The sequence below is a fragment of the Mus caroli genome, chromosome 14 (assembly GCF_900094665.2).
Source record: "Mus caroli chromosome 14, CAROLI_EIJ_v1.1, whole genome shotgun sequence".
In the NCBI taxonomy this organism is placed as follows: domain Eukaryota; kingdom Metazoa; phylum Chordata; class Mammalia; order Rodentia; family Muridae; genus Mus; species Mus caroli.
In genome coordinates, this window is record NC_034583.1 from 1167172 (window position 1) to 1193410 (window position 26239).

General features: G+C 47.8%; 1 protein-coding gene across 3 annotated transcripts in view; it reads left to right on the forward strand.

Annotated features, from left to right (window-relative positions):
• Positions 1-23869, forward strand: part of Flnb (filamin B) — a 133979-nt gene extending 110110 nt beyond the window's left edge. For all 3 annotated transcript variants that reach the window (XM_021181301.2, XM_021181302.2, XM_021181303.2), the window contains 12 exons: positions 1367-1525; positions 2126-2329; positions 3118-3270; positions 3379-3501; positions 6119-6385; positions 6971-7108; positions 8125-8240; positions 11161-11293; positions 14338-14514; positions 18096-18314; positions 20780-20983; positions 22614-23869. In XM_021181301.2, coding sequence (XP_021036960.1) covers positions 1367-1525; positions 2126-2329; positions 3118-3270; positions 3379-3501; positions 6119-6385; positions 6971-7108; positions 8125-8240; positions 11161-11293; positions 14338-14514; positions 18096-18314; positions 20780-20983; positions 22614-22801 — 2081 coding nt within the window. In that variant the 3' untranslated portion in view covers positions 22802-23869. The remainder of the gene's footprint in view (positions 1-1366; positions 1526-2125; positions 2330-3117; positions 3271-3378; positions 3502-6118; positions 6386-6970; positions 7109-8124; positions 8241-11160; positions 11294-14337; positions 14515-18095; positions 18315-20779; positions 20984-22613) is intronic.
• The last annotated feature ends 2370 nt before the right edge of the window (positions 23870-26239 follow it).

The following is a 26239-nucleotide window of genomic DNA, read 5'->3' on the forward strand; positions in this document are numbered from 1 at the left end:
ACACACACACACACACACACACACACACACACACACACACACACACGGTGTCTGATAGAAAGCATGTGGTGTTGGTCTTCCTGAGTCGGCTTGACTTCAGTTAATATGATCATTTCCATTCATTTGTTTTCTTGCAGATATCCTGATTTAAATATCCTGATTTAACTTTTTAAATATTATTTCATTCTATATACACAGCCTATTTTCTTTGTCTTTTCATCTGTCGATGGGCACCCAGACTGGCTCTGTCTCCTAACTATTGTGAATAGAGCAGCAGTGAGCTGGGATGTGCAGGTGTCTCTGTGGTACGTTGACTTGGAGTCTTTCAGGAGTAGTAGAAGTTGGTCAAATGGTAAATCTGCTATGTTTTTTGAGAACTTTCCACACTGATTTTCACAGAGGGTAGCGTTAGTTTACATTCCAACCAGCAGTGAAGAAGGCTTCCTCTTGCCAGCAATGGTTGTCCTTTGTGTTATTGAGGACAGATATTCAGACTGGGGTGAGACAGATTCTCAAAACAGATTAAGTGGTGACAGTGGCAGTGGCAGTTAACACCTTAGCTCCAGCACTCCGGAGGCAGAGGCAGGTGGATCTCTGAGTTAGAGGCCAGCGAGTCCACAGAGAGAGCTCCAGGATAACCAGGGCTACACGGAGAAAGCACAGGTTTAATTTGCATTTTCCTGCTAGCTAAGGATGTTGAGCTCACTTCAAAAAAAATATTTATTAACCATTTATATTTCTTGAGAACTGTTATTAACCCATTTATTCTTTGGATTATTTGATTTTTTTTTTTTTTACTGTCTAATTTCTTTCAGTTCTTTTTATATTATACATCTTAATTCCCTGCCTGATGTGTAGACAAGGTTCCTCCTCCTCTGCGCCCCCAAATTCCATCGACTGTCTCTTCTCTCTGGCATTTTGTTTGCTGTGCAGATGTCGTTTAACTTCATGTAATCCCATTTGTCAGTTTAAAGATTATTTACTATGCTATTGGAATCCTTTTTTTTTTTTTTAAGGATTTTCCAAGTTTCCAAGTTCTTGGTCTCATCTTGAGGTCTTTGATTCATTTTGAATTGAGTTGTGTACAGAAAGATATTTAGTTTAGTTCTTCTGCATGTCAAAGATTCCTTTAAAAGTCTGTTCACAGGGATTTGTAGGGATTCCTTCCAGCTCTTTGTCTCCCTCTGAACCAGTCATAACCACCTGCTGTGGTCGTTATATACTCATTGTCAGAGGCACATGATTTTCATACACCTGTGGATAATAGATTCTTGACGTCACATCTCCAAGTGCCACGTAGACCATGTTCTCTAGACAGCCCAGCTATGCTAGCACATGTAATAGGAGCTCTGTTGCTTTTTCTCAGATGATAACAGACGCTGCTCCCAAGTGAAGCTGGGCTCAGCTGCTGACTTCCTTCTGGACATCAGTGAGACGGACCTTAGCACACTGACAGCCAGTATCAAGGCCCCATCTGGGCGTGACGAGCCCTGTCTGCTAAAGAGGCTGCCCAACAACCATATTGGTGAGCTTGGGCTGCCAGCATGGTGGGGTGTGGGAGGGGGAGCAGAGACTCCTTAGGAAGTGGGTGATCCGTTGGAGGATGCTACAGTAAACCTGTATCACACGGATGCTTCCCCATCAGTGCTAGCATCTGTGGACGTTGGATTGTTGCAACGTAAGACGGTCCTATTTCCAATTTTGAGGATAAGCTGTATTATCACTTTCCCCCTGCTGTGACAAACTACCCTGCAAATGCGGCCTAAGAATGGAGAGGTGGATTTTGACTCATAGTTCAATGATTCAGCCCATCATAATGGAAATTTTTATGTGACAGAGAGCAAAACAGATGAATGCTGTTGCTCTGCTTGACTTAATCTTTATACAGTCTGGAACCCCAGTCCTGGAGAGAGCCCAACATTGAGACTGGCTCTCCCCACCTCAATTAACCTAATCTAGAAAGGCCACCCATCACAGACATGCATAGGGTCTTTCTCCTAGATTATTTTAGACTGTGTCAAGTTGATCATGAACACATTCTCTGTCAACCATTCTCCTCCCCCCACTTATCCCTCATCCTTTCTCCACCTCCCCTTACTAAGCCTCCACCTGTGTTCTGGTCCAGGCATTTCCTTCATCCCCCGAGAGGTGGGTGAGCATCTAGTCAGCATCAAGAAGAACGGTAACCACGTGGCCAACAGCCCTGTGTCCATTATGGTGGTCCAGTCTGAAATTGGTGATGCACGTCGAGCCAAAGTCTATGGCCAAGGCCTGTCAGAAGGCCGGACTTTTGAGATGTCAGACTTCATCGTGGACACGAGAGATGCAGGTCTGTAGGGTAGTTCCATGGGAAATACTCAGAGCTTGTGGCAATGGGTTCATTTTTTCATACTGCCAACTCTTATCTCCAAGCATCCTTCAGCCTCTGAGATGTGAGGGCTTGCTTCTACCTGAATCACAAGAGGAGTAGGACTTTGCTTTTTAGAGAAAAAACTGAGACACATGGGAATCACCATCCCATCTATTTCCGAAACCCACACCCAGACCCACAAGCTCTCACAGATCTCTGTTATGTGTGCTCATATCACTGTTGAGAGCCTCTGTGTCCTCAGCTCCCAGGGTCCCCCGAGCAGACCATGGTGGAACAGTTGGTGCTTTGGGTAAAATAAGGCATAGCACCCCCACCCCCCATCTCGCTCTTTGAGATGCTTTGAGTTAGGTTGGGCTCTCTCAAGCCATACTACATCCCAGTGCCTTCGTCTTCTGTTTTCTTGACTGGCAGTGGCAGTCACATGAGCTCTAAAGTTATAATCCCAGGGCAGAGACTGGAAAGATTTCTGCCCCCACTCAATGCTCACCAGTGGAATTTCATACTGTTGAACTTTTAGTCTGCTGTTTGAAAATTTGGATAACCCCTTAAGACAGTCCAGGCATTTATTGAGGGGCATACAGTTTCATGGGCCACATGTTCAAATGGGACATTGATAGATACCTTCAAGGAAGGAATCGTCTGGTCAAAGCCATAGTTGGCAGGTTATCCTGTTGTAGAACTTCTCAGAGCCTTTTGCTTCCTCCTTTGCCACAAGCTCCGCAGCCAAGCTGGATATTGTGTTGCAGGCTATGGTGGCATATCCTTGGCAGTAGAAGGACCCAGCAAGGTGGACATCCAAACAGAGGACCTGGAGGACGGCACCTGCAAGGTGTCCTACTTCCCCACTGTGCCTGGCGTCTATATCGTCTCCACCAAATTTGCTGACGAGCATGTGCCTGGTATGAGACCCCTCTGCCCTCCCTTTGTGATGCTTGGGTGTTGGGTAAATGCCATCCGTGCGTCGAGGTAGACCAAGGCTGCTCACGGGGTCCCTCTCGGTCTCCCAGGAAGCCCATTCACCGTGAAGATCAGTGGTGAGGGAAGAGTCAGAGAGAGCATCACCCGGACCAGCCGGGCTCCAGCTGTGGCCACAGTTGGCAGTATCTGTGACCTGAACCTGAAGATCCCGGGTGAGTGTGGAGCTGATGGGACAGGGCGGCAGCCAGCACCTCGGGACCAAGTACAGGCATGACCTAAAGCACGCTGTCCACCCTGGGGACATTTGCATATTATACTTTTTCTTATTTACTTAAAAGGGGGGAGGGGTGGGGTCTCAATATATAGCACAGAGTGGCCTCAAACTTGTGATTCTCCTGCCTCAGCCTCCGAAGTGCTAGGGCTGTAGGCTAGGGACACCACAATGAGCTTTTTGTTTTTTAACAGAGGCTTCACTTAGGACAAATGTGCTCACCTCTTACCATCTTCTCCCAAATGCAAACAGTCTTGTTGCCTTGCCGAGGGGAAACAGATTTGCTTTTAGAGTTACCCTTTTCCAATGAAAATACTGTCAGTGGGAGCATGGCCTGCTGATGCCGATGTCTACAAGTGTTTAGGTGGGGAGAACTAGCAACAGCCCTTTGGTTTCTCTCTCTCTCTCTCTCTCTCTCTCTCTCTCTCTCTCACTCTCTTTCGAGACAGGGTTTCTCTGTGTAGCCTTGGCTGTCCTGAAACTCAGTCTGTAGTCCAGGCTGGCCTCAAACTAAGGAATCTGCCTGCCTCTGCCTCCCCAAGTGCTCAGATTAAAGGCGTGCGCCACCACTGCCCAGCTATCTCTCTTATCTTTAGTGGAAAGACTAGAACTGCTGCAAAGCTGGGTGGCTTCACGACAAATCATTTTTCACAGAGGCTTCAAGCACTGTGAGCAGGCTCACAGCCTGTCTGAAATATGACTGGGAGTCTTTGTGCACAGAGTCACTGTGTCAGTGAAAGCTTCAGGACTCCTCTGCCCACACACTGGCAAACTTTACAGGGAAGGTGGAGCGTAAGGGAGTGAGACAGCTATGTTGGTAAAGTCTTTGCCACACAAGTGTGAAGCCTTGAGTTCCATCTCCAGAACTTCTATTTGACAGAAAAGTCAGGTGTGACAGTGCCTGCATGTAATCCCAGCACTGGGGAGGCAGAGACAAGAGGTCCTAGGCCCTACTGTCCAGCCAGTCACTGATAATCAAGCCAGTGAGAGACACTCTTAAAAACCAGGGTGGATGGCTTCTAAGGAAGGGGACCTGAGGCTGTCGTCTGGCCTGCACATATGCACACACATGAAAACAAATACAGATGCAAAAGATGGATATATGTGATCAAAGAGGAAAGGGCTCTTTGCCAACCCTGCACATTCCTGCACACACACCCCTTAGCTGGAGTCAGGTACACCACCATTGTTGTCAAGTGTGACTGTACTTAACATCTAATTACTACAGTCAAGGTCACTTTTTAGAAACTGTTCACTGGATGTGACAGTACAAAGTTTGTGTGCTTCAAGGTGGACAAAGCTGGCTGGCCAGTGAATTTGGACTTGGCCATGCTTTGGTAAACCTTCCTCCAGAAATGGATTGGCTCCTGTTGCTCCCCATCATCCGCCAACAGGAGGCGCTCTGTCGTTCTTTCTCCCGGGAAGATGTGGTATCGCCATTTTAGTCTTAGTTCCAGGATTAACTTGCGATGTGGAGTTTACATTGCTTCCCACTTTCTGTTTTGCAGTTACCTTTCCTCTCTCTGCCGACTCTTACCTGAGGAACTCGGGTATCTGCGCGTGTGGACATTTGTCCCGTCTGAGGCCTCTTCTGGCTCTTGGTCATTCTTTTCAGTTACTTGATAGCAGAGAACCACCCTCCTCATGACCACCAGATGCCCTCTCATCTGTTAGAGTGAGGAGACCTTATCAGTTCCTGGGACCTGGGCCTCTTGGGTGATCTTAGTCACAAAGTAGCATCTTAACGACTAGTATACTTCCCTGCTCCCGGCTAGAGAGGCTGTGAGTCAAACTGGAGTAGCATGAGTACATCCTCTTCTGGGTTGCAGGTGGCTGGCTAGTATGCAAAAGCATTGCTTTCCTGAGACTGCGGCCTCTTGACCATTGCTGAGAGCTTTGCTCACGCATGGTTCCTCCTTTGCCGTTGAAATGGCTTGTGTTCACTTTTGTAACTTAATTGGCTTGTGTTCACTTTTGTATCTTAATGCCTTTGACCTTGTTGCCTGAAAGAAGCAGCAGAGCTTGACGATAAGAGATGAGGGCTCTTGGGGCCGGTGAGATGGCTCAGTGTCTAAGGGTCCTGCTGCTAAGCCTGATAACACAGGCTTGATTCCTAGGACCCACGTGTTGGCTGGAGAGAGTTCCTGCAAGCTGTCTTCTAACCTTCATCCACATGCATGCTGTCGCACACTTGCTCATAGACAACACACATACGTACATATGTATATAAGCTCATATAAATGTAAGAGAGACACAGGAAGAAACAGGTGGGTTTCATTACATGCCACAGCTGCCAGCATAGGTCCTAGTGTGATGCTGCTGCCATGTACAGATAACTAGACTCCAGCCACGAAAGCTGTTGGCATAGCTCAGTAGAAAATGGCGTGTCAGTGCCCCCTTCATGCTGGTCACAGGAAGGCAGGCCTCTAGCCCCACGGGGAGTCCAAGCACCTCCCACCCCTGGGCTGTACCTGCCACAACCTTCTCTGCGTGACCTGTGTGCCCTGCATGGCCTCAAGCCTTTGCCCTAACTTTTTCTCCCAACCTTTTACCCTTAGAGATCAACAGCAGTGACATGTCTGCCCATGTCACCAGCCCCTCTGGCCATGTCACTGAGGCCGAGATTGTGCCCATGGGAAAGAACTCTCACTGTGTCAGATTTGTGCCCCAGGAGATGGGTGTTCACACTGTCAGCGTAAAGTACCGAGGACAGCACGTAACAGGAAGCCCGTTCCAGTTCACCGTGGGGCCCCTTGGCGAAGGGGGTGCCCACAAGGTCCGGGCAGGAGGCCCTGGCCTGGAGAGGGGAGAAGCAGGCATCCCAGGTAAGAATTTGGGCCAAGTTTTAACTGGACTCACAAGTAAGTGTACAACTGTACCCCTTGCTCTAAAGAGACAACTTCCAGTGGGTGGCTGTAAGGGACATTCCTTATTCAAAGCTTTCAAAGCTAAGTAACATTGGGAGTCACTCACACAAAGCCAACAGGCTTAGACAGGTTTTGCTAGTCTAACATTAGTGTGCATTAAGTCTCTTAAAAAGAGAGTAGTAACTGTTTCCAGTGCATTCTTGAATCAGTGTTCTGTGCAGCTCATTAGAACGCTGCAAAACTGATTTGAGGGGTCCCCTCCTGCAGTGGCTGCTGTGTGTAGGAAGAAGTGTGGAGGAGTCTAAGTGCATTCATCCTTTTCTGGTGTGGTTTTGGGTGTGTTCCTGGTGCCGGAATCCACATGAACTTCATGGTCATTGGCGGTGCTTCAGAAACCACAATGATGGCCTTCGCCTGGGTTCTGCTTGGGACTAGGGCAAAGGGAAAGTGCTGGCAAGGGCCAGACCTATGCTGTTGGCTTGAGCTGAAAGAGGGGCTGGGGCTCTGGGCTGTCTCACTAACCAGGTGTTTCTTTGCTCTCAGCTGAGTTCAGCATCTGGACCCGGGAAGCAGGTGCTGGCGGCCTCTCCATTGCTGTTGAGGGCCCTAGTAAGGCCGAGATCACATTCGATGACCATAAAAATGGGTCATGCGGTGTGTCTTATATTGCCCAAGAGCCCGGTATGTACTCAGGGGATGACTGAGGGCGATCTCCTTGTTTAGAGATGGTTTAGCTGTCAGGATGAGAAACTTATCAGCTTAGGTCAGGTACACAGGCATGTGCATGTGGGGGCACAAGGGAGAGCCTCGGGTCTTCAAGAGATGAGGGTCTTTGTTCTCATCAGTGTCTTGCCTTTTACTGATAGCTCTGCTTGCTTGCTTGCTTTCAAATGCTGCATTCTGCCCACTGCCCCTCCAGATGCCCCTCGAGTGACCCAGAGCTGGGTTGACTGCTTCAGCACCTGAGAATCTAGAGCAGAGATTTGTCACCTTTGGTGTCCCTGAGACCCTTTGGACATCTGATAAGACCTGTCCTCACCATACTTTTTTTGGCATATACAATATAAAGTACATCAAATCATAAAAGTAATCAATTTTATTAAAATACAGTTGTAAATGCAGATATAGTGTATATCCCATGACACCTGGGAGGTTGATTGCTAGGAGTGTGAACCAGACAGTGTGAACTCCAGGCTGACCTGGGCTACAAAGTGAACATCGTCTTAAATAAAACTATATTAAAGTATAGTTATCAAATACATAGCAGTAGAGTACATGTGACTTTATTAGTATATTAAATTATGATAAAGTTTGCCAAAAGTACGTTGATGGTCTTACTTTCAAAGTACTGATGAGTGTGCATGATGCTGTCAAGTTGGTTCCAATGCATACAGTGGAATAGATCCTGTGATGTGTAATGCGTGATATTGGCAATACGCGGCACAGATGCTTCGCACTTGCTGCGATGGCTGGGTGGATTCTATAGACAGATGGCTCTGTGGACCCAGGTCAAGAATCTCTGTCCTTACTTAACTAATAAAACCCTACCATCTGGGTGTTAGTCAGTTAGTCAGTTGTGGCCTTACATTAAGCACTGCTAGTCTCTGAAGACATTTGAGCCCAGCTTAAGCCCATGGCCACTATGGAAATACCTTTTCTGAACTCTCTGAAATGGCGGGGCTTTCCTATCCCAACAGGTAACTACGAGGTGTCTATCAAGTTCAACGACGAGCACATTCCGGACAGCCCTTACCTGGTGCCCGTCATCGCGCCCTCAGACGACGCTCGCTGCCTCACTGTTCTGAGCCTTCAGGTGAGGCACAAGGAAGCATCTGTCTCCTTGGCCACAGGCCAACCAGTGAGACCCCTGGACTCCTGAGACCACATTAATCCTGTCCTGGGTACCAAGTCCTGTTGAGAGTTGGCACCCAGGTGTTGCCATTCATGGGGTAGCAGTCCTATGGCAGGGTCACCTCCTTATGCCCTCAGGTGTCAGTTTGAGCAAGCTCAAACAGACTTGATAAACAGTATATCTTACCAGTGAGGGACAAGTTTGCTTTTAAATATTTATTCAGAAGAAACAAAGGAAGCCTGTTAATCATTGGTTGAGGGAGCAGGGCAGATTTCAAAACAGAATAGACAATCCTGACAGTCTAGTGACTTGTACCTGTGATGATTGTTGGCTTTCTTCCCCTAAAGCTAACAGCATTTTTGGTGTGTAATTACGGTGATTTGTTTATGATAAGTGTACAGGGGACTATCTTGAGAACTTATCAATGTCACTTAAGTAAATTTTTGCAACACCCAAATGGGCAACTTCTCTTGACTTAATTTTAAAGATGGTCCAGAGTGATTCTAGCCAGGAACCATCTAGTATGAGTTGGCAAGAGTGAGGGCTCTGTCCCCAAAAACCTGCTCCCCTGAGATTGTGCACTTAGCATCACCACAGGTGCACGTGCACACACACACTTACATTAGCACCAGAGCCACACTGAGAGCCACTAAGGAGGCATCAGCTTGGGACACTGAACGTGTTTGAATTCGAAGCAGCAAATAGGTTATACAATAATGCCCAAATACCCAAAACCAGTTTCCAGTTAATGCCGTTTCTAAATAGCCTTTAGCTATTCCAGTTCTTAAAAGTACTTGGATTAGAATCCAATCTGGCATTTGGAATGGATGATACAGCAAGTAGCTGCCCACTTTTGATTTATTTACATTGAGATTCTGTCTTATGTTGAGACAATGGATTGCTGCTAGTTAGAGACCCAGACTGTGATTGGTGAGTCTCAGTGGGAGAGCCCAGAGGTCCTAACTGGTCGCCTTGGTGTAGATGTTTTTCTTGTGTTTCATTTAAAGGCTTCTTAACAGGAGTTTGTTTTGTGGCCGACTTAGCTAAAGCCTATAGAGGGCGATAAAGGCAGCACTTGTGGGGGGCAGAGAGGCAGAGAGCTGCCTTTAGATCTTCAGAAGCTTTTCTCGCCCTCTTGAGGCTTTAGCGGCAACAGACTCAGGTAACAGAAGTGATTGCTCCTCCCCAGCACTTCTGTTGAGTCCTCCTGTCAAGGTTTGCTCATAAGTATTTCTGTAAGTATGAACCCCTCTGCACTGAGGGATATGTAAATTATTTATCAGCGCCTCAGCGGAGGCCTGAACAATATCTGGTACTAGATAGACGTGAGGAGCGCGTTTTGTTTTATCTGGCTTTTTGGGGCTTCATAGAAAAAGTGGAGTTGGCTGGCATTTTGTCGGGGAGGGGACAAAGTGGGGGTTTCCTGGAAATTAAAGAGTCCTTAAGTTTGTATTATGGCCTCCCTCCCAGGCTGTAACCTCCAAGCAGCAGAGTTCGTAGAACATTCTGCGTTCACTAATCGTCACAGTGTGGTTTAATAGTCACGAACCACATGTGGCTGCCCAATTAAGATGCTGCTAGAGAAAGCGAATTTTTGTTACGAAATTTAAAGTGCTTTAAATTGGTCGGTTTCCATCTGTGGCTCTGGACTAGCCCAGGGAACACAGTGCTGTTCGGACCTGCTGTAGCGAGGCAGTCCGTGCACCAGTGCCGAGCCTTCCCTAGGCATTTCTAGAACCATTGTCAAAATCTGCATTTTAGTCAGACGTGGTGGCGCACGCCTTTACTCCCAGCACTTGGGAGGCAGAGGCAGACGGATTTCTGAGTTCAAGGCCACCCTGGTCTACAGAGTGAGTTCCAGGACAGCTAGGGCTACACAGAGAAACCCTGTTTCGAATAAAACAAAAACAAAATCTGCATTTTAACCACACTCCTGGGTAGCTCCTTTGCATACAGCCCTGCTGCATCTGAGGAATGGCTGTTCCTTCAAGTTTAAGCCAAAGCTGGGGCATGTTAAAATCTTACTTTCCTGGATAGTGTGGGCCATTCATAATCATAGCAGTTGCTTAGTTCTGAGTACCTAGTGCCTAAGCTCCTCCCGCCAAGAATGTGCACTTTCTAAGGCACGCTACCAGTGAGAGAAGACAAAGGCCACACTTCTCAGAGTTGCAGGGGCAACTTCTAAATACGATTCATACTTAACAACGCGCTGACATTTTTGGAGCATCATTTCATGTGTTCTTCATAACCAGTCTCTCAGATAGGGTCAGGTAGTTTGTCCATTTTGCAAACAAGGAAATTTGAGATTCAGATTTAACAACGTCGTTTTACTACTTGAAGAAAGTAATTAAGCAAAGTTCAACCTTTGCGTGCGTTGCTCTGCAATTTATCAAGAGTGCTACCTATTCCTGCACTTAATTTAAAACACATTAACAACAAAAGCAATGACATAAAATTCAGCTCGTGTCATGAACACTGCACCCAGACTCCTCCTAAAAAGGAATTTGGTGATGATAATCATGATGATGGTGGTGGTGGTGATGATAATGAGGCAGCAGCGGCAGCTTAGCTGGGACAACCAGGGGTTTTGGCCTGTGCAGATCTTGTCTGGGATATTCTCTTGTCTGGAGTATCTCAAGTCTCCTATCCCCACAGCAGCTCCCCAATCCTGCGTGTTTGAACATAAGGGTGCAGTGTGTGTTTCTGTTTACTGGTAGAAACGTGGAGGCAAAGGCTGCCCCGTTTTGTTGTCAGGTATTACAGATGGGGATATTCAAGCCTGTTCTGTGAGAATTTCCTCCTGGAGCCTCCCTTGGGTCATTGTGTGCTGGTGAGCAGGAACACGGGGTACCATAACCTGTCTGATTTATTGAATTCTCAGGAATCAGGATTAAAAGTTAACCAGCCAGCATCCTTTGCTATAAGGTTGAATGGTGCGAAAGGGAAGATTGATGCAAAGGTGCACAGCCCCTCAGGAGCCGTGGAGGAGTGCCACGTGTCTGAACTGGAGCCAGGTAAGCAGCCAGGCTGCCAGCGGGGTCTCCACGCCAGTGCTCCTGGCCGTGCTCCACAGCTGGGCCTGAGAGTCAAGCTCTTTCACTGCTGCCAGACATCGTTTCTAAAATAGGGTAGACACGTTTGCCAGGGACACAGAGACTCTCTATGTGACAGCAATACCCCTTTCTTCTAGTTTCTCTAAACAAGATCTGCTTTATTTTCTGTGACTTTTATCAGGTTCCTTTTACATGACATTAATAACAACTTTTATTTTAATAAACCTTACAGCTTTATTATATTGTTGACTTTATGACACGAGGAAGGATAGTTCAATCTTACCATCCTCCAAGAGAATCTAAGACTCTAGGGCTTAATACCTCAGATTTATGGGACTCTGATGTCAATCAACTTTAAAGAGGCCATTCTGTCAGTGAGCGTTTATTATACGTTAGGGATTTGGCAGGAAGCTAAAGCTGGTGAATATACAGTTTTACCCCTCAAAACACCACTCGAGTTGGTACATATCTTTAATCTAGCATCTGAAAAACTGAAGCAGGAGGACTTCAAGTTCAAGGCCAACCTGGGCTACAAAGCAAGACTCTGTCTCAAAAACAAAACAACAACAATAAAAATAGACAAACAATAAAAAAAAAATCAACTGGCTAAACTAGTCTGAATAAGGCTGCAAATTAGAGACAGCCCTCAGTGATAACCTAAGAAAACTAAGAAGCAGATAGTGGCATGGGAGAGTGGGTAGGGCTCTTTGTGCTTTGGCAAGGTCAGGAGAGCTCTGCCAGTGTGGTCTTTGATGACACCTGCTGCTGTTGGGCATTTGCCGTGTGCTCACCTGTGTCCACTGAGGGTGGAAATCTAGAGCAGCACTTCTTTTTTTTTTTTTAAAGATTTATTTATTATATGTAAGTACACTGTAGCTGTCTTCAGACACTCCAGAAGAGGGCGCCAGATCTCGTTGCGGATGGTTGTGAGCCACCATGTGGTTGCTGGGATTTGAACTCTGGACCTTCGGAAGAGCAGTCGGGTGTAGAGCAGCACTTCTTAATCTATGGGTCATGACCCCTGTGGGATTCAAATGCCCCTTTCGTAGAGCTTGCCTATGGAAAACCCAGCTATTTACGTTATGATTCATAGCAGTAACAAAATTACCATTATAAAGTAGCAACAAAAAAAAGTTTATGGTGGGGGGGGTGTCACCACAACATGAGGAACTATACTAAAAGATTGCAGTACTAGGAAGGTTGAGAGCCACTGGTCTAGAACATGCATGAACAGCTATGTACGTTTCTCTCATTGGACAGAAAAGACAAATGGAAGATGGTGCCTTGACGGCATCTTGGCTAACATAAGGCCATACCATAGAGAATGAGATGGTTCAGTCAGTAAAGTACAAACACAAGGACCTGAGTTTGATCTAGCCAGACACCTACCTAACTGTGATCCCGGGGGCTATGGGGAGAGACCAGAGGCTTGCTAGCTAGCCAGTCAGTCTAAACACATCAGTGGGCTCCAGATTCAGGAGAGAACCTGCCTCAAAAAATGAGATGGAGAGTCCCTGAAGAAGAAAACCAATGTCGGCCTCTGGCCTCCAAACTCCAGGTATTCAAGCACACGCATGCACAAACCTGTATCTCGGTGGATAGGTAGGAAGGTGCCCAAACAGTTAGCTCAACTGAGGATATCTGCCCAGAGGCTATACAAGGGTTGAACAGGGTCTCTCTCTTAATTGGAGTGTCTCCCACATAGCCAGGTGGTGGTGTTTATTAGCTCTCCATGTGTTACATGAAGTTTGTCCTTGGTCCAGGCAGCCTCTGAAGTCCCAGATCATTCCTAGCATGTCATAATTGGGGTGTTACTGCAGTCATAGACTACCAGCTCATGTGAACACGTAGTCATGAGGGCCAGTAATTCATAGAAGTGTCTAGTTTGTGGTCTACGGTAGAGTTTAACAATGGCTTGATTCAGTCACCAGTGGGAATTCTCCAAGGCCCCAAAGGCTTTTTGTTGCTTTGCTCTGCTTTGCTTTGCTTTATTTCTTGAGGCAGACTCTCTGTGTAGCCTAGGCTGGCCTGGAATTCATACTGCCCAGGTAACTTCCTACTTAAGGCCTTCCTGCCTCAGGCTCACAAATGTGTCCTTATTCTTTCTTCATATCAAGGCTTCTTGCCTTCTTGGTAGTAAGATGGCTACAGGACCACCTGCTGCTTCATTTTCAGAGGCCTTGAGAGGCAAGAAATCTATAAGTCTCCTAGCGAGCCTCTGCTCCCGTCCCAGTGAGCTGGGACGCATGCCCATTCCTGAGTCACTTACTGTGGCTAAAGAAATAAATTTACCTTGGGGAAAGAATTTTCCTCATCCTGTAAGAGACTGAATCTGGACATTGGGGTGGGGTTCACTTCCCCTAAAGCATTTTGCCTTTAAGGGAGGGGGTGGGTACCCAGCTGGGAAACACTGGGGGAAGTGCAGTGCCAAAAGCTAAGAGTAGCTGACGACTACTGTCCAGAACATTCCCCGGTGGAGAGTCCCAGAGAAACAGAAGAGGGCCTGGGTCCTCAAGGAGCCAGGGCCTAACTGGTCACGTGATCTGCCGTGCAAGACCAATCTAGGCAGGCATCTGTTGACAGATGACCTTGACACATGTTGCGACCCAAAACAGAACAGGCTAACTGCTTCACTTGCTGACATTGCTTGCCTTGGGCTTAATTACAGAGCCTTAGTGCCAGTTGCAACTGTGTTTTTCCCTTCCAGTGGACAAACAGAGAAATGTGGTGAGAAGTGGACATTTTCATAAAGGGTGGATTGTGAGGCAGGAGCCTGAGTCCATAACAGACCTGGAGAGTCAGAGGGTTTCCCAAAGGGCTGATTAGGGAGACACAAAGTAAGGCTAGCTGGCCTTAAGATCTGTGTGTTAGCTGCCAGGCTCCCAGCAGAATGGTGTCTTTAAATGACTCAGCGCTGGCCAGCTCAGGTTGCTTGCAATGCTGTGTCCCCGCTCACGCCAGACTGCTTAACATCCACGTTTACCATGTGCATCTTCTCCTTCTAGATAAGTATGCCGTTCGCTTCATCCCGCATGAAAATGGCATCCACACGATCGATGTCAAGTTTAACGGGAGCCACGTGGTCGGGAGCCCTTTCAAAGTACGTGTTGGAGAGCCTGGCCAAGCAGGCAATCCTGCTCTAGTGTCAGCCTACGGTGCTGGGCTTGAGACGGGCACCACAGGTAAGAAACACTGCTTCCCTTGTTACCTGAGCAGCTCTCTCTGGGAGAGCTGAGGTAGACATCATTAGCCCCTGGTGGCCTTCTGTGCTCTGTCCTTGGGAAAATGCAGACATGCAGGCTTTGGAGGAATTGAGAACCATTGTTTGAACCAGGATAAATCCAGACTGAGGTCTATATTGTTATACCTCATTACAGTTTGTTTGTAGCCCAGATGTCTTTCTACAGCAAGTTCCTCAGCCCTATAGCAGGATGATGACAGCATCATTAATGTCATTAATTTTGAGGACTTTTCTTTGGACAGAGTTTGTGGTACAGCTCCTAGGTCCAAAGGCGGCCTGCTCCCAGCCTCCCAAGCCTGTGCATGGCCTATCCATCCCCTTGAATTTTCTGCTCACTGCCAGTGAGGGGACAGTGCTGAAAAGGTGTGGACGCTCTCAAGCTTTATGGACATGTTCTGCCTTCTGCAGGTGTGAGCACTGCTAGCCAGTCACCCAGTCGTGGAGGCTTTCCCACTTGCTGCCTGTCCCTGGGCTGGTGTGGTGCAGAGCGGCCAAGTTGACCAAATGGTTGATTCCTTGATAGACAAATCCCTAGTTCAGCTTTAATTTGGTAGAAGTGAGCTCACTGAATGGGCAACTCACCTTTTCGCTGGGCATCTGAAAGAGATTTCTAGGTGATCCTTTTTACTTGTTGGTTGGCCTTCATAAGGAAAAGCCATGTATGTGGTCAGCTTGAGGTAGGCCTCAGCTCTGCCCATCACGTCAGCATTAGGGATAATAACTTAGACTCTGTCCCTGTAAGCATCTGTGAGGAAGTCCGCAGTGTAGAAGACACCACTTCTTCTAGTTGCTGTTACTTGGGGCTTGTTGGGAAAATCTTTGGTCTTCCTGCCCCTTGCCATACTAGGGACAGAACCGATTGTCTTTCCTGTGCACCAAGACATGGTTTGCTGTACTTAGAGCAAACCCAGCCCTGAAGTGAAATCCTCCTCGGTGGTAAAGGAGCCCTGCCCAAGTTAGGAGTGGCCAGTGGACTGGCATGCCACCAGGAACTCTGGCCAAAGCAGTGCCCTCCATAAAACCACCCCCTCCGTGGCGTGGGTCCTGCCAGATGCCCTTGGCACACCCAGCCTGACTCCCTGCTTCATTCTGAGCCAGTACTTTGCTCTTGGATGAGATCTACCTTGCACTTTGGGAGAGCAAGACAAAATGGTCCAGTGGTCCAGCACTCTCTGGGAGTTCATAGGACTTGAGGGTCATCTCCAGGTCTGTGATCTTAAAGTTTAAGAGCCCTTAGCTCCTGACCCTAGAAGCTCATACTATACCCCAGTGAGCTTTTCTGAGGTGTCCTAAACCAGAAAACCCTTCCCTCCAGATGCCAGAGTGGTTTCCAGGCATCCATACAGGCGAGGGGCCCTCCTGGCAGGAGAACAGTAGCAGACCGTGGCCCAGCCCCACAGCAGCCTCAGTGTGGCCAGGAGCCATCTGATCCCCTGTTGGCTGCTTTGTCCCAACCTTTCTCTGTTTCCTCTTGGTATTTCTCACCCTTCTGGAGCTCAGATGTCAGGCTGTACTCTAGCCTTGTAGCTAAGGATCTGGTCCCAGCCAGAAACGGCCTGGAACTCACCCACTTGTACCCTCCGTAAATATTTCTCTGTTCACAGAGAGGGCATCTTGTTTGCCTAGGCTGCCTGACCTTAGGCTTTCCACAGATGTCTGTTCACACAGTCGCAGCATGAGGAGTGCTTTCAGAAAAGGATCCGCGTGGCCAGCAAAGGGCCCCATGCCCTGCCTGTGTTCTTGGCCAGGCTTGGATGTCTGACTCAGGCCTTACCATGGGCAATGTAGAGAATTTAGGGCAGGAGTCTGTGTTCCAGATACAAGCCTGGAGTTAGACCACAGAGTTTAGGGCTCTTTGGAGAAGCCCTAAGGGTTTGCATGCAGATGGAGGAAGGGAAGGCCGCCACCACACACATCACATATTGGGTATATATAACCAGTCGATGGTGATATATGTCTGCTAATGAATTTTTTTCTCTCCTGTCTTATCTTGGGCCAGTCCCTTGGCAATAAGATGGACAGATATCTCATCTAAGTCATACTTCTGCGGAGTAAAGTGATGTGGGGTGGGTTCCAGATAGTTCTTGATTTTTAATTCCTAATTTCCCCCTGTCCACATCATCACAGCCTTTTCGGGCTCTGGGTTGACTAAAAAGGGCAGAGCTCTTATCCAGGTCGGCCAACTTTGCCAGCCTAACCTTCAAGACATTGTTCTAGCCATCTTACAGCCACTTCCTGAACACACCACCCCTTTGTGGCTGGTGGCCTGCTCACCCACGTGGCCCCAGCTGCTGGAGGCTGGGGGAGGGGCTTCTCAGAAGCAGAGTCAAGGTGGGAAAGTAGAAAGTCTTTGGGACAGCAGCCTCAGGAGTTTCCAGAAACGGCTGGCTCATGTTTGGGGGTCACACCATAACAGCTCCTTTGTCTTATTGATAAGCAGAACAATAATTCTTTCTCTGGCCCAGGAACTGTAGTTAAACCAAAATATTTCCCAGCTGGGCTAGCATCTGCAGCTCTGGCAGAGGTACTGTGCCCCTAGAAGATGTTACACTAGGGTGCCCCCTAGAGGGCTTCTAGTGGACAGGAGCTGGTGTGTGACATCCCAGCGGCTTCCACTGACTACCTAGCACCCCTCTGGACTACAGGCTACAGGCACAGGGGATTAAGGGTGTTGAGGGGCCAGGGTAAGTCAGTAGTTGATGTTCTCTTTGCCTTTCTTTTTGTCCCAGGACAACGTGGCAGTGAGGTCAAGTGTCTCAAGGCTGCAAGTAGGGTGTGACAGTTGTCCTTGTGTATACCAGTCTTCCTCCCCATCCTCCCATGTGCCTTTCCCCACCACCATATAGTGGTTTCTTGGGCCTAGACACAGTTGTGCACCTGTGGCTTGAATGTAGCACACCACTTTATGGTAGTACGCCCCAAGTTACACGTGGCCTGAACGCTATGTGGAATAGGAAATGCTGTGACTGCACGTTGTGCTTGCAGAGTGACACAGGACCTAGGGTCTGGTGTGGGGCTCAGTCAGCACAGTTGCTGCTCAGGTGCTTCTCTTGTTGCCGTATTCATGGCCAAGGGGGTGGTGGACTGACAGCTCACAGAGCAGCCACAGGATGTAGCCGTGTCTAGATGAGGAGAAGGGGAGGGGAGACTAGATTTCCTCAGCCTCTTCCACCAGAGGAGAAGTGAGTGGTCGGAGAGAGTGCCACGCCTCCCTTAGAGGCTCTGTTGCCGGGGACAGCACTTCAGACTCACAGTGACAACTCACCCTCAGCCACATTCCCAGAGACAATAGCGTTGCTCAGGCACTCAGTGGGCGAAATGTCAGCCACCCTCCCAACCTAGCCTAGACAAGGGAGCTGCACCCCCATACCCTGTGCTGCTTCTCTGTGCCGAGAACTCAGATATAGAGCCAGTTGGTTCCCACGCTACCACAGCAAGCACTTAATGTGGGCAAAAGTGTGTCTCACGGCGCTGTGTCCCTCCCAAAAACCATCCATATATATCACACTTCTTCTCTCCCAGGTATCCAATCAGAATTCTTCATCAACACCACTCAGGCAGGCCCAGGAACATTATCTGTCACCATTGAAGGACCATCCAAGGTCAAAATGGATTGCCAGGAAATCCCAGAGGGGTACAAAGTCATGTACACTCCCATGGCTCCTGGAAATTACCTGATTGGTGTCAAATATGGCGGGCCCAATCACATCTCGAGGAGTCCATTCAAGGCCAAGGTGACAGGTAATGAGGAGCCTCTTTGCTTTTTCTCTTCTGCCCTGCAGAGCCAGTCTTGTAAAATTACTAATAGTAGCAACCGCAGGTGAGTTTTAAATCTAATCTTGACTATAAAGAGGTTGCCTGTGGGCAGCACACATGCTGACCAGCTCTGTGAGCACTGAGGCAGGAGTGCCTTCCCTCCTGGAAGAGAGGTAATTGCTTTCCTTTAAGCCACGACATATTAGGTTATAGATAAATACAGCTCTGTGGAGCAGTGGTCACGAGAGCCGTGATGCACTCAGAATCTCCGCGGACTTCAAGTTCTTCTAAGATGTAATAGAACTATAAATTCAGCACTGTCGCAGAGGGTCAGGGACAGTTGATTTCAGGGCTGTAAATCACACAGATTCTGTGAGAATGTGTGGGGTTTGTGTGGACTGGCACAGAGCTTACTGAAGAGGATAAATTAAACAATAACCTGGGATGGTAAATACATAAATAAGAGAGTAGACACACAGCTTTTTTGTACCATCTTACCTTGTTTTCATTGTTTTTTGAAGAGAAGCATAGCAGATTTCTCATTTATTCTCACAGTGCAGACCTGACAACCCTATGCTGTATTGCCCAGGGGCTCTGCAGAGGGAAGCAATAGCTCTGTTCTTCAGTACACAGCATAAAGAAATTTAACTTTTTATGACAAATAAAAAACAGTAGTCTTGCCGGGTAGTGGTGGTGCATGCCTTTAATCCCAGCACTTGGGAGGCAGAGGCAGGCGGATTTCTGAGTTCGAGGCCAGCCTGGTCTACAGAGTGAGTTCCAGGACAGCCAGGGCCACACGGAAAAACCCTGTCTCGAAAAAACGAAAAACAAAACAAAACAAAAAAACCTGGCAGTCTTCCTAAGAAAACTCTTAAATTTAAGCCTCGAAAGCCAGTGTGCGTCTAGAGAGACGGCTCAGTGTTTGAGAGCATGGGCAGCTGATGATACCTGCAGCTCTATTTTCAGATAATCTAGCGCTGTTCTCTGACCTCAGAAGGAACTTGCATGCACACGACACTCAAGTTCACACAGGTACATACACACTAAATCAATACATTAAAAAAAAAAAAAAATAGCGTCTGAATCCAGTGTGCTCCAGCCTGGGAAGGCTAATTGGTTAGAGTGAGAGAGAGAAAAGAAGTTAGGAAAGGGTGCTGGGTGGCTTTCTGTCTCTATCAGAGAAGAAATATTTACAGATTGGAATAACATATACTGGCTTAACTCGGGCCTCATTTCTAATCTTCACTTTCTGAATTTTTTTTAAAATCTATAAATCTTATAAAGCCTATCCTTAAAATATATTGAAATACCAAGCAATAAAGCTCAGGGTAACCACATACATACATACATACATACATACATACATACATGCATGCATGCATACATACATGCATACATACATACATGCATGCATGCATACATACATACATGCATACATACATACATACATGCATACATACTGTGCTAAGTCCCTTCTGTGCCACATGATTCTCTATTACCTAAGTGATGTGGACTCATTGTAGAAAAATTATAAAACTCGGATAGGAAAGTCATCCTCTCTCATGCTTAGAGTCCATTTCAGTTCTCCCAGCCATTTATACTGCGTTATATAAAGTATTCCATAGAAACAACAACAGTAAGAAGATGTGGATTCTACTGGGACTTAATCCTATGGAGGGATTACTAGGCCTTATCAGCCATGGCTGAACCTGGTCCATTTGCCGAGAAAACCAGATTTTAGTTGCCTGAGACCCTAAGGAAGAAAAGGACATAGCTTGATGGTATATACTTACCATCTACCTACCACAAAACGCCGAGGCAGGCAGAGTGCAAATTTGAGGCCTGTCTGAGCTACATAGTGAGACCCTTTCTTTTTTTTAATATTCTCTCTTTTTTTTTTTTTTTTTTTTTTTGGTTTTCCGAGACAGGGTTTCTCTGTGTAGCCCTGGCTGTCCTGGAACTCACTCTGTAGACCAGGCTGGCCTCAAACTCAGAAATCCACCTGCTTCTGCCTCCCGAGTGCTGGGATTAAAGGCGTGCACCACCACGCCTGGCTGACCCTTTCTTTTTAAAAGTAACTGTGAGGACTGCGAGCCAGGCCTAGTACTGCACTCCTGGAACCCTAGTTCATTGGAAGACCAGGCATTCAAGACAAGCTTTGGCAAAATGAGGTCCTGTCAAAAAGAAAAAGCAAGCAAAAGTAACCCAAAACCCAATGGTGGATATGGATCATGGCAGTTTGATTACCTGGCAATGCACAGCGGTCTGGATTCGAAACCTTCTACCACAGACGTATATACAAATCTAAAATATGGGTGGAGTGGTTTCTGTATCTAGGTATTGGAGCTTTTCTGGATCTTTTATATTTGCCTCCTAGCTGACAGGACCACACTCCACACAAAACACCCATTGGCCTGGCCATTCACACCTCCCTCTTCCCCATGTTCTAGGCCAACGTCTGGTCAGCCCAGGCTCAGCCAACGAGACCTCATCCATCTTGGTGGAGTCAGTGACCAGATCCTCGACGGAAACGTGCTATAGCGCCATTCCCAAGTCGTCCTCCGATGCCAGCAAAGTGACCTCCAAGGGGGCAGGGCTCTCAAAGGCTTTTGTGGGCCAGAAGAGTTCTTTCCTGGTGGACTGCAGCAAAGCTGGTAGGCAGCACGGGTCTGCTGGGAAGGCTTAGCATTGGGCTGATATAGACGAGACACTCTCTCCTATTTCAGTGTCCCTCACTCTAGGATTGCCTGCAAAGTCCACCCCTCCCCGACTTCGAAATAATTATGTTTCTTCCTCTGTCCATCTGCTCTTAATACCACATGAGCAAAGTGAACTGATTACCTAAGCCACTTCTCTGATACCAGTTGAACTGATTGATTACCTAAGCCACTTCTCTGATACCAGTTGCTTTACCCAGATTTTAAAGTTGATTTAGGCTGAGAGATGCCTCAGCAGTTCAGAGCACTGACTACTCTTCCAGAGGACTGGAAGGGACTCTGGCCAGCTTGAACGCTGTGAGTGTGGCGCTGTCAGCCTTGCCCTTCTCCACCATTCCCTATGCCTTGCTGAAAACCCGTAGATTACATTCCTAAAGCTAGCCCCCAAGGTCTGGTTCCTTCTTTAACCACTTCCTCCTCCTAGAGCTGAATACCAAGGTCTAGCTATCAAAAGCTGCCTTGGCTCACCTAATTAACATGCCCAATTAAAGTTAAACACCTCATCCTAACATGGGGTTTCCCATTTTACCTTTATAAACAGATTTTCCTATGCACATGTCTGTCTCCTTTCTATCCAGGAGCAGTCCTCTGTCTACCAGAACAGATAACCCCTCCTCCTTCTCCTTTGTTCCCTTCCTCTTCTCCCTCTTCCTCTGTTTCCAGCATTTGTCTCTTATTCCCTGCTCTCTGTCCCTCTGGGGAGAATACATCTCCTTTTGCTGAGAATTTGGTCTTGGGGGTCCTGAACCAATACTTTCCTTTCAGGACCTCTGTTCAATTCCCAGCACGCCCGTGGCAGCTTACCCTGTCTATAACTCCAGTTCTAGGTCTTCTGACACCCTCACACACATGTACATTATTTCCTTAGGTTTCAGTGCTGAGTTGCCTGGCTCTAACACCCAGCACACCTGGGCTGGAAGTCGGTTGCTCCTTCCTTCCTTCCTTCCTTCCTTCCTTCCTTCCTTCCTTCCTTCCCAAAGCTTTGTGGTTAGGTACCTTGGATGGGTTGCTTAACGGGATCACCTAGAAGTGATCTTTTCCCAAGGGGGAATCAGTGTTCTTTCCCTAAGGCTCTCTCAAAAATAAGAAGATCCTAACAGCTGGCAGTTCTGTAGTTCTATGTGCTAAGAGTTTGACTCAGTCACTTCTATGGCATATAGAAGCTTGAAGAGGCAGCTGGTGAAGCTAGCTGTGGGGATCTCTCAGTTTGAGACCAGCCTGGTCTACAGAGCCAGTTCCAGGACAGCCTGGGCTACACAGAGATTCTGTGTCTTAAAAAAAAAAAAAAAAATAGCAAAAAAAGAGGCAGCTAGTGGCCTTCCTGGTTTGCAGTTTAGGTAGAGAAAGAAGTTTTCCTGTCTGAGGTCACCAAAGCAGAGGGTGTGAGGGCTGGCATGTGAACCCAAATCAGGTTGTCTCTACTGATCATGGCCACGCTTTGCCACCAGTGAAAGGACTCTGGTGCCGTCATCCCAGCTCGGCCAGTTTTCCCTCATCTCTCTCTACCTTTGTCACATCTCTGCTTGTCCTGATTTGTCCGGTCAGTAACAACCTTCTCCTCCCGCAGGGTCCAACATGCTGTTAATTGGGGTCCATGGGCCCACCACCCCCTGTGAAGAGGTCTCCATGAAGCATGTGGGCAAGCAACAATACAATGTCACCTATGTCGTCAAGGAGAGGGGCGATTACGTTCTGGCTGTGAAGTGGGGAGAAGAGCACATCCCCGGTAGCCCCTTTCATGTCACCGTGCCTTAAAGCACCTGATAGCCAATGCTGGATGTGTCCCTTCCGGTTGCTTTTGTTGCTAGTTTGTAATTCATTTTTTACATTGTCCACAGCCTGCTGGTGGGCCAGCATCCCCATCCCAAACCTTGCCGCTCACTCCAAGTGCCTTGGTGCCCTAGACTTGACTCGAGGTCATGTGGGACATCTTCAGAAAGCAAGCTGGGGCCAAAAAAGTGCAGAGCCCTCTGCCCAAATCAAGACTCTTGAGTTCAAAGGTCATTGCAGACGGAACAAGAACATGGACAGGACTGACTGGCTCTCCTAAGCTTCTAGTCTACTCAAGCATTAACCAAACAAGAATGTCATTGCAGCAGGAGGTCCTGCACCCCACTGGCCAAACAACATTGCAACCCACTTTCCTCAAGACTAGACAACAAATAAGAAAGTCTGACCCAGATTGTACTCCATGTCTGGGCTTTGTCTTGGGACCCTGATCACTTTGACTTCATCCTAAAGCCAGCTCTGGAGCAGAAGGCATGCAGAACACTCCATACCCCATTTTTGGAATTCTGTACCTGCCTGCTTCTTTATTAACAGCCTTGAAGGCACGTGCTCATGGCCAAATGCAGGGCCTCTGCCAGCTGCCCCCAGAGTTCATTGCAGCTGCTAAATGGCAGAGACCACTGATAAATTATTTCAGGACCTCCTCCTTGCAAAAGCTGGAAGGGATGGATACCCCTCTCATGACCCATGAGAGGCCTTAATGACCAAGACACTAGCACGTGCACCCACCTGAGGTCTCTAAAGGCTTTGGTGTAAGCATTGTCAGGCTGTCAAATGGCTGGAACGAGTGTTAAACACACACACAAACACACAATGGGGTGTGGTGGTTCTCATGAATGTGGCAGGGGTGGAGTAGGTGTCCCGCACCAAGGTACAGCAGCTGGAGAAGTGTGGGTGCTAAAAGCCACCTGTTAGGACCTGGAGCAGCTGAAGCCGGATGTGAAAGGCGGAATAGACACGGAGATCGAACTGGAATCAAATACCGACTAGAAAGTGTATCTTATAACTTATTAAATAAAATGTTTGCTCCATAAACGCTTCCTGTCATTCTTGGAGTAGAATCAGTGGTATGGGCCTCTGATCATTCTCCACCCACCATCTCTTTGAATGCAGATGTTATTTAACAATGGGCCAGTCCTTTTCTTGCAAAGGGTGGTCCTTTTCTGAGAAGCCAGGGCCAGCCTCAGGCAAGGGACTCAAGAGAACATGTGGGCCATGATACCATCATGACTTCTTAGGAACCCTAGATATGGAGCCCAGGTAGAGGCAATGGCTTTTAAGCAGTCCTCTTGCCTGATACCATCAGGAATCTGTGTTCTGGGAAATGTTCTCAGATAGGCTCTGTCCCATGCCCCTGTACTCTTCAACCCAGTACTGAGTGCCTCCACCTGCCCTCCCCAGGAGAAAGGATTGTTGATGTTAACCCTCCAGCTATGAATCTTTATAGTGGTCGGTTGACGGTTTACATATGACAACAAACATGGGTACAGTTTCCACCAGGCATACAGACCCAGACCTCATATGGGGATAGAGTTGGGCATATACCTCTGACTTAGAATGAGTGTTCTTACACATCGCACTACAGGCCAGCCGCTCAGAGAAGGCTTACGAGAGTCCTACAAAAGTTGGCAGTACCCATGGAGACGGAAAGGCCTCCAGTCTGGGAGGAGTGTGGGGATCAGAGGTTCAGGCAGGGAATCTGCATCATTTTTAGTGATGGTATGTATATGGATGTGACAGGGTCTCTTGTATCCTGGGCTAGCCTGGAACTCTCCCTGTAGCCAATGAGGACCTTGAGCTTTTTTTTAAGTGTATACTGTGCTGAGATCAAGCCCTGGACTCTGTACATTGTATGCAAGCAGTCTCCAACTACATCCCCTGCTCTGCTTTCTCTATTGTATTCTGGTTTTGTTTTTTCCCTTACCTGGCTACATATTAAAATGATAATCTGTTTACCTCTGAGCTTGGAGGAAGGTAAGGCAGATGCGCCCTTTTCTGGACCTTGAAAGCCTCACCTAGACTCCTGGCCTCTGTAGGACTGTGGACTCCCTGAAGAGTCCTCACATAACGTGTGGCGCGATGCTGGCTTTGCCAGAGAAGCCCAGGGGATTCATCAATCCCCTCCAACCCAGTTAGGTTTGCTGGAGGAGGCAGCGTTTGCACACTAAACATTGACTTTGGTGTAAGGTGTCCTAACGTCTAAACACTGAGTCCTAATGGGCTGGCTGGCGGGGGAGGGGGGGTTCCCACGAATTCCCACTGGTATTTTTAGGAACATTTCTTTGCGTGTTACTTTCTACGGACACCCTCTGTCAGGGATCGGCCTCACACAAGGGTGTGTGTGAGCCGGCTGGTGATTGGCACCCAGTAGGTGGTAGTTTTACCTTTGAGGTGCAGCCCCGCAATTGCTGCCTGTGACAGCAGGGCCTGTGGGGTGGAGACCTGTTGCTCTCAGGGCCTAGAACCAGAGGGCAGCTCTTATCTGCACCTGGGCTTGGCTACCATGGAAACAGGCTATTGTTGTGTCAATACCCTGAAAACTTTGAAACTTGTGGGCCTGGCGCCAGGTCCTTCCTGACTTTGGCTGCTTGGCTTTCCTGTGCCCTGGCTGAAGCTAATGAGTCCAGGATGTCATTATTCAGTGGCCAATAGGAAGTGTAGCCCCTGCCCACCCTGGCCGCCCAATCTACCTCCCAACTGCCCTCTGCAGCCCAGGGGAGGGCTTGCTAGGAGACTATAAGGAGCTCACTCACACACACTAGCCCTTAGCAACTTGTTCTAGGTCTTCAAGGTGCCTTAAAAGCCACATTTTGATGTATTTGTTATATAACTCAGTACAGAGGGTAGTGGCAACACACACCTTTAATCCCACAGCACACAGGAGGCATTTGGATCTTGAGTTTGAGGCCAGCAGCTCGAGTCTACAGAGCTAGTTCTAGGACAGCCACAGCTGCTCAGAGCAGCCGAATGAAAAACGTCGAAAGGATTAAGGGGAAATGAGTGTTCTAGTCTTGTTCCTTAGGTTTGGTTTTTACAGCTTGCAAAGCCAACACTGGGGAGGTGGAGTATTCCAGTTTGGGGTGGGTTGGTTTTGTTTTTATAAATTAGTGAGCCGATCTAATACAAGTAATCTACCCCTAAGCCACGCCCCCAGCCCCACCCCTGGAATCTGTACCTAAGTGGGAGAATGAGAGAGTTGAGAATATAATACCCCCCTGTGGGAAAACACCCGAGTCTCATCACCAGCACCCATGTGAAAAGATTGGGCATGAAAGCATCCAGGCAGCCTAACTTGATTACAGGTTCCAAACCATGGGAGAGACCTAGGTCAAAAACCAAAGTGGGCCTCACCAAATAAAATTCACTATTTTTTTTTTTACTTATAAGTGTCAAAAGTAGAGGCTC